Source organism: Nannospalax galili, unplaced genomic scaffold (genome assembly GCF_000622305.1).
Source record: "Nannospalax galili isolate Female #2095 unplaced genomic scaffold, S.galili_v1.0 scaffold884, whole genome shotgun sequence".
NCBI lineage: Eukaryota > Metazoa > Chordata > Mammalia > Rodentia > Spalacidae > Nannospalax > Nannospalax galili.
In genome coordinates, this window is record NW_008352264.1 from 314,779 (window position 1) to 327,186 (window position 12,408).

General features: G+C 35.1%; 1 protein-coding gene across 2 annotated transcripts in view; it reads left to right on the top strand.

Moving 5' to 3' along the window:
- Atf6 (activating transcription factor 6) overlaps positions 1 to 12,408 on the top strand; it is a 235,063-nt gene that overhangs the window by 95,445 nt on the left and 127,210 nt on the right. Inside the window, exons 11-14 of one of the 2 annotated variants that reach the window (XM_029554067.1) lie at positions 5,332 to 5,445; positions 6,419 to 6,518; positions 7,542 to 7,609; positions 10,840 to 10,951. In XM_029554067.1, coding sequence (XP_029409927.1) covers positions 5,332 to 5,445; positions 6,419 to 6,518; positions 7,542 to 7,609; positions 10,840 to 10,951 — 394 coding nt within the window. Of the gene's footprint in view, positions 1 to 5,331; positions 5,446 to 6,418; positions 6,519 to 7,541; positions 7,610 to 10,836; positions 10,952 to 12,408 lie in introns of both variants that reach the window. The other variant, XM_029554066.1, reaches the window with a different exon arrangement.

Genomic DNA, 12,408 nt, shown 5'->3' on the forward strand with positions numbered 1-12,408 from the left:
TTGTAGTCATTAAGTAAAAATATATTTGTTGTAATGTTTTCTGATTCTTTTCCTTTTTATAATTAACAGATAGCTTGGTAAGTTTCCTTATTACTTAATGATACAACAAAAAAGACGTACATGAAAACAATTTCTATATTATATTAATTAGAAAAGAGTATAGTATTTTTAGAGCTGTATCCTTTTTAATAAATAACACTCTGTGTTTTTATCAGAGACAACCAGAATCTTGATTAGTAAGCAAAGAGATCAAAGCAGTATAATACTTGACAGCTATTAAAGATCCGTGTACTCTGAACTGTCTGATTTTCACTGCAGTGAGATTAAGAATCAAGTATTACATTGGTGCTGCAACATGATAGCAAACAGTAGAGGCCGTGGTAGAGGAAAACATGTCGTGATGCTTTCTGCTACTTTTTTCATGCCATAATTTGCCACACTTCTGAAATGTTGGTATTGGTGATGACAGTGTCCCTGAAGATGGGTAGAGTCTATTAGTTTCTTTAATTTTTGTGAGATTTGTTCAGATTTACCCTATATCATTTGTATGTTTAAGTTCTATTGTTCTATTATTGTCCACAGGAAGTCCATCAAAAGTTCCATTTTAAGTTTAGTCTTTGAATTTATGGAGTGTGATAAAAGATAGCTTTTTGCTAAAAAATAAAATTATTGGTTTGGTACTTGAAACTATAATTTTTTAAGGTAAGCTTTATCCAAAAGTTACTTATTTTAAACAAACCACAGTAAATAGAAGCCTTTCTGTATTTGATCCCAGTAGCACCAGATAGTGCGATGACTTCTGGGGCGGTTAGTGGTTTGACTGTACTCACTCAAGGTCTGAAAACTTTAAGCCTGAAATCTATCTGCTTTCAGAATAGTACTTGGGATGTAAACCTCTGTCTCCCCTGCCCAAAGTCACCTTTGGCTGCTCATCAGCTACATTACTGTCTTGATAAAATAGAAAAGACTATGGAAGAATCCATAGTCTAAAAATCTCTTGAAATACTGTGCTGATTATTTTGTTTGCTATACAAAAGGTCTTAATTTGTTGTAGTTCTGTTTTTCAGTTTTTGCTTTTGTTGCCTGTGCTTTTGAGGTCATATTTAAAAAACCAAAAAAACAAAAATACTTTGCCCAGGCCAACATCTCAAAGGCATGCCCTTGATTCTCTCTTCTCCATATAAGTTCCTGCTCTCTTTCAAATTGAGTGTGTGTGTGTGTGTGTGTGTGTGTGTGTGTGTGTGTGTGTATGTGATGAAAGATAGGGGTCTAGTTTCTTTTTTCTGCATGTGGTTATCCTGTTTTCCTGGCATCATTTAGTGAAAGGATTTATTTTTCTAACATATGTTCTTGTGTCTTTGTCAAAATTTAGTTAGCTATAAATACATGAATTTATTTCTGGGTTCTCTGTTCCAATGATTTATATGTTTGTTTTTACCCCATACCATGCTATTTTGGTTCCAATAGCTTCAATTTTTTGAGACAGGATCCATGTAGCCCATGTTGCTCTCAAACTCACTATATATCTGAGGCTGGCTTTGAATATAGTATATAGGTATATAGATGAAGCTGACCTTGAACTTCTGATTCTTCTGTCTCTACCTCCCAGGTGCATCTGGCTTGCATTAGCTCTTTCACAGCTTGATGAAATTCAGTAGTGAAAACATCTAATCTTGAGCTTTTCTTCTTTGAGGGGAAATTTTTCCCCCTATAACTATTTTAAATCTCCAAGTTTTCTATATCCTCCTCTGTACTTTTAAATACATTTTATTTTATGTTTCAACTTAGAAGAATTATGGTTCAAATAAAGAGTAGATTTTAATCTCATCATTTAAATATTGTATTTGCTTATCATTAATGTATTACCATTAGCAACTCATAATTTCATAGCTTTTCAATGTTAGAAATACATATGTGTACATATATATGTGTAACAATATAATTTATCAACCAAACTGGACCACTTTTATGAAAGAATATTAGTAATATGTTAGAAGCTAGTAATAATTACATCAGGACATCAGGTATAAATCAAGACTGTCTTCTAATAAATAGCAAAGCATGGTCACTTTCCACATAAGGAGCATCAACCATAGCTTGTTTTTCTTGCAGGAATTCTCATTAACTCCAGCTCCCTAACATCATCTTTTACTCTCATGATTTTCTTGCTGAAGTTTCTTCTATCTTATAGATGGTTTGCAAGCAGCCTCGAACTATCTTTGGGTTAGTGAGGGTCTGATTGTCTCCAGATTGCATGCTGGCTTAGATTCTTCCTTTATTTTTTCCTCTAACTCCATCCAACCTGTCCTTGTATTTCTCTTATCAGACTTTTTTTTCCCCTCTTCTCAAAAAATATTTTTGACTATTAGAACAAAGTTAGCCAGCACACATGGGCGGAAATCATTACTAGAGTTTATCATATGGAAAGAAAATGATAGCTGAGAACTATATTTTCAAAAACAGCATTGGATTTTCTGCATGGACTTCAGAGTTTGTATCTTTGTTAAATATATAGGCATGATTTTTTTAATTTTTAATTTTTTGTGAACATCATGATGAGTATAGTCTTCATATCATTTCCATCCCTCCCAAACCCTCTCCAACTCCTTATGTCCCCCACAACTCCCTCCCCCTTCCTTGTTTATTATTGTTACATATACATGCAAATGTTTATGGATGTACATGGATTTACACAAATATATTATATATATATTTATATATATTTACACAAATATATATATATATATATATATTATACACTGAGTTCATTCCACAGCTAGGATTCGAACCTGGGTCTTCTGCAAGAAGAACCAATGTTCTTAACTGCTGAGCCATCTCTCCAGCCCCAAGATTTAATTTATTTTAATTTAATTTAATTTATTCTTTCCTTTTTTGGAGATAGGATCTCCCTGAAGCCCTGGTGGGCCTGGAATGCCCTGTGTAGAGCAGGCTAGCCTGGATCTCACTGTGATCCGCCTGCTCCTGCCTCTGCCTCCCAAGTGCTGGGATTAAAGGTGTGAGCCACCATGCCTGGCCAGATATACTTTTTAAAATGACATATGTGACAGATCTTTTGCATTTTAGTGTGTTGTAGCAGCTTCTTAAAGGCATTCAAACAGATATTTATCTACCAAGTGCCCTTAACACTCAAGTTCAGACCGATATCTTTTTATGTGTGCATTCATTACCTGTGTATCTATTTTATTCCAAACAACTTAATTCTAACTCTTTACAGCCAGAAAGGAGGACATTAAGACTGTTACAAGTACAATTAGTAGGGAAGAATTTTTTTGTATCTTTCCCCTTATATATGGCAAGCATAGAAGCTTTAGAAACATAGAATGGAAATTAGTTTTCCATTCTGTTAATTGTGTGTGTGTGTGTGTGTGTGTGTGTGTGTGTGTGTGTGTGTGTGCATGCTTGTGTTTTCAGTATGACCAAATTCAGTGGAAACTCATGTGTTCATCTGAACTTTTCTCAGCCTTTCGATGAATCACTCCTCCTTGAAAGACCCCCCTTTTGTATTATTGTGTTAAAATTTTCTTAATTTAATAGTTTTATGCTAGAAATCTCCATTCTAGTTCTTTAGTAAGTGTGTTGATACTCTAAGTTTTGTGAATTGAGCCTCTGCATCTCCATTGCCACAAATTAGACCATTGCTATAATCAGTTCTTGGCTGGATTGGTCTAGTTATTTCCTAACTACTCATGTGTACTCATGTGTCTTTTTTCTTACCTTCATTATATTCAGTTTTGTTACAGTTTCAAGCCGTAAAGGTAAATTGAGGTATCTCACCCTTCTACTTAGAACACTTTATAACTTCTTTTTTGTTTAGCATCTCCTCTTCATGATCAGGTCTCTGTCTTTTTAACTTCCTCTTAGGCCTATTCCTCTGTACTTGCACACAACTCTTCCAAAGTCTTCTGTGTTTCTCGAGTTTGTTTTCCTTGCTGCTTCTGTCTAGTATACTTTCCCCCTGGTTTTTATGGGTCTGGTTTCTTATATTATCATTTAGGCCTTGACTTAAATACCATCTCCTCCTTAGACCATTTTATCTAACAGATACTACCAAGTTTTGCTATTTCAGTCATTTTCTGTTCCTTTTATAGGAATTTCCACAGTTTCAATGTAGTTTGTGTATTTTTTTCCTTATGTTTGATCCGTCTTCCCTGTTAGGTCTTTGAGGACAGAGACTTTTTCTCTTGTTCCCTTTTGGATTACCCATCACGCAGGTGGTATTCAGCAAATGTCGAATGAATAAGTGACAAGTGTAAACCTTATCATGTCCAGTTTTATGTGTTCACACTTTTGTATTTTAGCATATCTAATTTTGTAAATCTAGAGTGTCATCTTATATGAAGAAATTCAGGACAGATCTAAAATTTCTTAGTGATAAGAGATTGAAATAGCAGACTGAAGGAAATAGCCAACAATAACGGCCCTGGTTCAGATTCTGGTTTTCAACTCAGGTTTTGCTCCCTCTCATACCCTGCATATGAATTCATGTGATGTAAAGTAGTGTGATGATGGGCTGGAGAGATGGCTCAGTGGTTAAGAGCACAGCTGCTCTTGCAGAGGACCTGGGTTCAATTCCCAGAACCCAGATGGTGGCTAACAACTGTCTGTAACTCCAGTTCCAGGGGATCTGATGTCTTCTTCTGACCTCCTCGGGCACTGCACAGCATGGGTGCACTTACATACATGCAGGCAATACACTCATACACATAAAATAAAAATAATAAAAAACTTAAAAATGGTTATGAAAGTTAATAGAGTAATTGTTTCATGTCATTTAGTGTCTCATTATGATCCAGAGTCTGCCATGATGCTGAAATTTATATTCCGCTTTTCAAGCTTTTCACTTTTTTCCAGCCAAGTATTTTATGTCTTATTTTATCCCTATCCCATACAAACTTGCTTTAGGGAGACTGTTTGGTTTTATTGTCACAGAATTATAAATGACCACAAATCTTTAGGCCCAATCATATAATACTGTCTTTCCTGTCAACTAATGGATCTTTCCTCTAGTACTGTGTCACCTCCTCTATTCCAGCAGCACTTGAGTTCATTGAGTTCATTGAAGACATAAGCATTGTGCCAGCCCAGCAACTGATAGCTAAGCAAATGTGAATTACTCTGTCATCTCTGTAGAAATTCAGAAAATGACACATGCCATCTTGTTTATACTTCCTCCTTTTGTGTTGCATTTACTTCTATCTTGCAATATGTTCTATTTGCAACATGATATATTTATTTCAATGAAAAGTGAATACTAGGAAATTTCCTAGGAATTTACAATGCAAAGAAACAAATTTTGTGTGTTTGTTTCAGATACGATCAATCTGTTTCAGACGACAAAGCCCTAATGGTGCTAAGTGAAGAACCACTACTTTATATTCCTCCTCCTCCATGTCAACCCCTGATTAACACAACAGAATCTCTCAGGTGGGTTTTGAAGATCGTTGTAGAAATACTGGATGGCCTCCAAGGGCTAGCTTTTGAACTTAGAAAAGCATTTGTTCAGATTTACTCAGCAGCTAAGAGAATCTTTGAATGATTTGTTGGATAACTATAAGCCTCTCAGTTGTCCAGTTTCCCTATCAACCTGGTAAAGTTGGTGAAGGGTTTATTTGGGTCTACTTAATGTGATATTGCCTGCTTTAATAGGTATTATTTGAAAACTACAGGAAAAAAATGAATGTTAAAATTCGAGGTCATATTAGACTTGTGGATAATAATATTTGTAGCAGAAAATATCTTTTTCTTGAGATTAGGGGGATAATATTTGACTCTGTTGTTCTGGACATACCGTCCTTTATGGCACCTTTCCTAACCAACTTCTTGAAAATTTCCCTGTGCTTTTTGAGGCTATCTTTGAACTTCAAAAACTACCTCAATTTTGTTTTATTTTGTGATAAATAAGTATAGTCTAACTTGTTCACAACTTCTTTAGAAAGTAAGCAAAATAGAATTTATATTGAACTGGCTTTTAAAAATTTCTACTGTTGAAAACTTAAATTATTGTTTTTCTTCTAATAATTTGTTGTTAGGAGTCCTAAGCCTTGATAAGCTTTCTCTAATATCTCAGATGTTTGCGTGGTCATAACCCCAAAGCAGAAACAGAAAATACAGTTTTTGTGGAAAAACTTTGTGTTCAGTATTTGTATCTAAAAGATATTTAACTATAGGCTTCTTTGAATTTTGAACTCATGATTGAGGAGGCTACCTTATAACAATGCATGTCTTATTAAAAACAATGTTAAATGTCTTCAGTTTTTTTTTTTTCAAAATCAAACAGCTGTGTATGTTAGACTACTCTTGGATCCTACAGAATGATTAAATTCATTTCCAACTAAAGAGGAAGATATTTACTTCTTACTTCTATTAAATATGTTTACTTAATTGAGCTGTTCTATAGGTTGAATCATGAACTTCGAGGTTGGGTTCATAGACACGAAGTGGAAAGGACCAAGTCAAGAAGAATGACAAATAATCAACAGAAAACCCATATTCTTCAGGTTTGTTTTTTTAATCCTTGAAGAGATGGGCAGCATCGTTGTTGGAAGTCTTCTTCCTGTGGAGTTGTTTTCTTCCCTAGAATTTTTGGGCACCTTAAGCTTAATTTCTTACTGTCTAAGCCAGAATTTGGAACCCAATGTGACTGTATTGGTTCCATTTACCAAATAAGTTTGTTCCCTTTTTCCCTGCCTTAACTATTTTTGTATCTGCTTCTATTTTAGTGTTTATTACATTTTATTGTTTTTATATAACTTTTTCTCCAATTATACTGTGAGCTTCTTAAAGGGAGTCAGATACATTTAATTTGAAGCCCTGCTTTATATAAAGGTGAATGTGTGGGCCCAATAATGAATGGATTCCAGTAGACTTATGTTTAAGCAATTATTTGCATACCACAAGTACTGTTGTAAAGTAACAGCAAGGTCTCTTTCTAATGTAATAATAGTAATATGTCCTTGAATTCTGATACCCTTACAAAATTCTTTTAAAGGTTAACTTATAGAATTTCCAGGGAATTTGAAAGGACATAGTGCAAAGCAGATGCTGTGTGAAATAGAGGTTTCTAGTGCAGCATATGTTGGCAACTGATGGTTCCAGACTGAACTGTTCTCTTGCCAAGAATCATAGGTTAGATGCCTTTAATGAGATAAATCCATAGGTGAATTTAGGCATGAAGTATTTGTGTTTAACTCAGTGAATGGTGGAGATCTCATTTCACTTTGAACCTCTCATATTTCTTAGGAGCTTATCTATAACATAATTATTTTGGACTAACTTAAGTTGTTATACGCCCAGTAATACTTATACAACTTGGCCATAAAACTTGTAGCTGGACTAAACTTTTGTTCTTTTTCTATAAACTTTGTGGCATATGCCTTAAATGTCTTAACCTCCCTAAGAAACAATTATCAGCCCATAATGTGACCTAAAGGATCCTGAACGATAAATGTACCTTTGAGTCAGTATAGGAAGATCTTCATATGATTTAACTTCATGATGATAAACTTCCTTTTCTCTTCCAGGGTGCTTTGGAACAGGGCTCAAATTCTCAGCTGATGGCTGTCCAGTACACAGAAACCACAAGTATCAGGTGAGGGAATGTAGAAACTTGTGGCCAGAGAACTTAAAATATATTTAGTGTAGTTGAAATTCACACTTCCTTTTTGTGCTCATTTATGACTTTTATATTAGTTCACATTAACACAAACTAATTCTGAGTAGTGATCCCAATAAAAAGATCACCTCTTCCAATATCTTAAGCAAAGATTTAGTCAGAATGTCATTCAGTTACAATTTTGCTGAAAATCTTAAATACATATTGCTCTCTTGTCCTTGATTTACAACTATTTTATAAACCTAGGGGAAAGGAATTTTTATGGTTTTGTGCCAGGTGTTTTGCTGGGTACTTAAAAAATTTTTAAATTATTTTTAGTGTGAGTGTGTGAGTATAAGTGTAAGTATGAGTGTGTGTGTGTGTGTGTGTGTGTGTGTGAGAGAGAGAGAGAGAGAGAGAGAGTGAGAGAGAGAATAGGTATGTGTGTTGAAGTAAGAGGACAGCTTTTGGGAGTTGGTTCTCGCCCTCCACCTTATTGAGGCAAGGTCACTCTTGTTTCTGCTATACTGCGAACTCCAAGCTAGCTGTCCTATGAGCTTGCAGATGATTCTTTTGTCTGTCTCCCATCTTGCTGTAGTAGTACATACCACCATATCCAATCTTTTCTTTGAGTACTGAGAATTGGCCTCAAGGCATCAGCCTTGTGTGGCAAGTACTTTTACATGCTGAGCCATCTCTGCCTTTACTGGATGCTTTAAGTACATTTTATCTTTAAATCCATATAATCATTTGAAGTGTATTCTTTATATTAAAAGGCTGGATAAGTCAAGTTTTTGTAATTTTCAGAGTCATAAAGTGATAGTACCAGACTTCAGTCTCCCTATCTGTTTGACTTAAAAAAAAAATCTCTTCTCATTACATAGTACCATTGAAGATTTTGAAAACTTCCAAAGCAACAGTTCAAACATTTTCACCAAGGCAAGCCTAACTTAAAGGGAAAGGTAGTGTGGAGGGTAATACAGGGTCATGATTAGAGGCTAGCTGTAGTTGGGTAGAGTTCCAATCAGAGACCTTCCTTGCTTGCTCTGTGATTCAAGCAGGTTAATGTAATTGAAGTTTAATTACCTACAAAATTTTGTCTGTACAGTTGATAAAATGGTGTATTTGAGGCACTTACAGTGGTACTTGACATAAATGGTTTCACAGATGGTACAAGATTCAGAGATGGTGTGAAAGCAGTATGGTTAAAGTCAAAGAGTATGAGGAGGTTCACTGTACTGTAGCCTTACAGTTTACTATTTATTTAATTAACATTTACTGAGGCTCTACTGTGTGTTAAACAATATTCTAGGTACTGGGACTAATTATTTAGTAAAACATAATTTAAAAGATGTTTGCTTGTTTTTTGTTTATTTTTATAAATTTGTTCTATTTATTTATTTATTTGAGATAGGGTCTCACTATGTAGTCCAGGCTGACCTTGAGCTTATAGCAGTTTTCCTATTTGAGCCTCCCCAAATCTGGGATTGTAGGTGTGAGTTACTATACCTGTCTCTGGCCATTTCTGAATATAGTATTTTGTATAGTCAGTCATTCTTGTTATTTGTAGTAGCTGTGTTCTAATAAGCTACTGCCAACACTGAATTAGTAAATCTTAAACCCTTCTCCTAGGAGAAATATAGGATCCAATTTCTACAAACCTCTGAACTATAGTAGTTGTCTCATGATTGGTTTATAATTTCTATTTAGGTCAATGTCCTCCTTGTAAGATAAAAGTTTTCTCTGGAAAACAATAAATCCTAATAAATTCCTTTTAATTCTTTATTGTGGTTTTGTACTCAACACCAAAAGACATTAAATATAATTAATATATCAACATCATTTGTGTGTATGGGGTGTATGCGTGTGTTTGTGTACACATACATTTGTGTGCATGTTTATTCCTGTGCATATAGAGACCAGAAGTCAATGTCAGATGTCTTCCTCTGTTGCTGTCTGCCTTATTTTTTGAGCTAGGGTCTCTCATTGAAGCTGGAACTCATTGATACAGCAAGACTAGCTGACTAGCCAGCTCCACGGATCCTCCTGTCTCTGCCTCCCTGGTGCTGGGATTATAGGCACACACCACTGCACCCAGCTCTTTATGTGGGATCCAAACTCAGGTTCTTATGCTTGAATGACAAGAACATTGCAGACTGAACCACCTCCCCAGCCCTAGTATCACTTTAGTGTATCTTTTCAGTTGTGATATAGTTTGAGGTATACTTTTAGGTTTTTAATTTTTATCAAGGTGCCTACATATCAGTAACTGGCCATTTTGAATAGGACTCATGCTTGATACTTTACATATTACATCTCTGACCCCAAAGACAATCCTGCAAGGTTTACATCATTATATTCATTTTATTGATGAGGAAACAATGACAGATTTCCCATTTGAGGAATAGAGCAAGCATTCAATGCCAGGTCCACTTGCTTCCAAAGTCCAAGATCTTTGCAGCATTGGGAATCTGAGACATGGAGGATTGCTGTGAGTTCCAAGGCTAGCCTGGGCTAAATAAATGATTTCTAGACCTGTCTGAGCTATAAAGTGATACTCTGTTTCAAAAGGAAAAGTCATATAAATATAGTAGAATACTATTTAGCCATTAAGAAGATGAAATCTTCATTTGTAACAACATGGCTAGAGCTGTAGGACACACTAGACATATAAAGACAAGTATCGTGTGATCTCATTCATGTGTAGAAATCTAAACAGTTGATACTGTAGAATTTGAGAGTAGAATGGTGGTTAGCAGAGACTGGGAACTATACCAAGAGGGAGGGATGGAGCATGTTATACTTAAAGAGGAGCAAGAAGTTTTGGTGTTCTGTTAAAAAAAAAAAAAAGATTTTGAATTTTTTTTTTTTTTTTTTTTTACCATAAACGATAAATTTGGGTATGTAGCTCTGTGGTAGAGCACTTTTCTAGCAGGTACTTTAGGTTAAGGTCTCTGGACCAAAACCAAAACAAAAAGGTAAATAAGTATGCTTCCCTCTGCTTTGAACAGTACATATTGTTTGCATGGATCAAATGTAACAGAACATCATATGATATCCCATAAATACATATATTTTTTAAAGTAAAAATTATTGTCAAAATGCTACTAATACTTTGGTTGAAACAGATTCTTATATTTCAGACATAGCTTTAGAACAGAAAGAATTTTGAGAGGACCTGAAAGATTTTTCTTGTTAATAATACTTTCCCTTTGTCTTGTTAGTAGAAACTCCGGGAGTGAGCTGCAAGTGTATTATGCTTCACCCAGAAGTTATCAAGACTTCTTTGAAGCTATCCGCAGAAGGGGAGACACATTTTATGTTGTATCATTTCGAAGGGTAAGAGCATTTTGAAAGACTAAAGCAAATACTTTTGAGTACCTGCTGTGTAGAAGGTGTTGGGCTGAGTAGTACAGAAAGACGGGAGCCAGAGGAGACGGAGTGTGCAGTAACTGTGAAGGTGCTGTGATGCAGCTTGGCTCGGAGCTGCTGAGCATTTGATGAAGTTGAACTTGGCACTGAGTCAGGCCATGAGGTATATATCAGAAGTGTAAACTGCGTGCTGATTTTTGCTGTTTGTCACCCCTGTAGCCAGACTGTTTGTTTATAACCAAAGGAAAAGTAGAAACATAATTTTCTCTTTGTGCTTTTTAAACCAATTCTCATTTGGCTATTAAGAAACAGACTTCTAAAATGTAGGTTTAAGATTAATCATGGGCTGATTAATTTATCAGTTGTGGAATGTTTAGATCTGTGTTCCGGAGTTTCTCTGATCCTCTTTGATGTTTCCTTTAAACATTTATACTGGTTGATGAAGAACGTGTTAGATAATCAGTCAGGTTATACAAATGTGAATGTTTATACTAGCATTTTGGATGTTAAAATTGTTAGACCACATGGAAAAAAGTATAACTGTTTACATTCCGTCTGTTTTTCCTATAAAATGGCAATATAGTCTTCATAGACTTGCCATATGATAATCTCTGTTAGAGTGCTATGTGTCACTACATAGGAAAATGTAGATGCACTGGGATTCCCCATTGGTTTATAGCCTAAGCCTATTATTTTTAAAGAAAAGCATATAGGAGGTATATGATTAGAAATAAGTATTTGTAATAATGGAATGATTTGTTCTTGGTTACTGGTGCCACTCACTATCATAGAAATTGTCAATTAGCTAGTTAATTCTTTCCTAAGTTATAAATTCCTTGCAGCTCAGGATTTGGGGGCCAGTGAATTTTAGTACTTGAAGACTAAGGAAGTCACGTGTTTTACATATATATTTCTTCAGTTATGGATACTAGGAGATTTGGGACACTTTAGCCATGGCGTCTCATGATTTCTGCCTTTTCACAAAATTCCTGTGTTTATCTTGTTCTGCCAAACTTGATTTATTTCTGTATGTTCCAGCCTTTTTAGTAGCAAGTGGGCAGCTGACAACAGCTTTATCAAGGCTCCAACTGTATTGGTTCATGAGAACCAAGGATTTGTCTTCCTGTTGACATAATTATATTTAAAGTGAGATGAAAAGTAAGCTTTTCAAAATGGGATAGTTTACTCCATAAGGGCCTGATGGGTACTGAAATGAATGTGTTGAAATATGTGTTATGGAACTTACTACAGGATAATATTTTTAACAGCCAAATAGTTTTTTTTAAGTTTCAAAATAGTATAGAATACTCTATCATTTGATCAAAACAGTATAATATATATCAGAAGCAATAGTTGTCAAGCCATTGATTGAAATCATAGTTAATAATTTTCTAGGGAAAACCCCTAAGTTATATCTATCTATA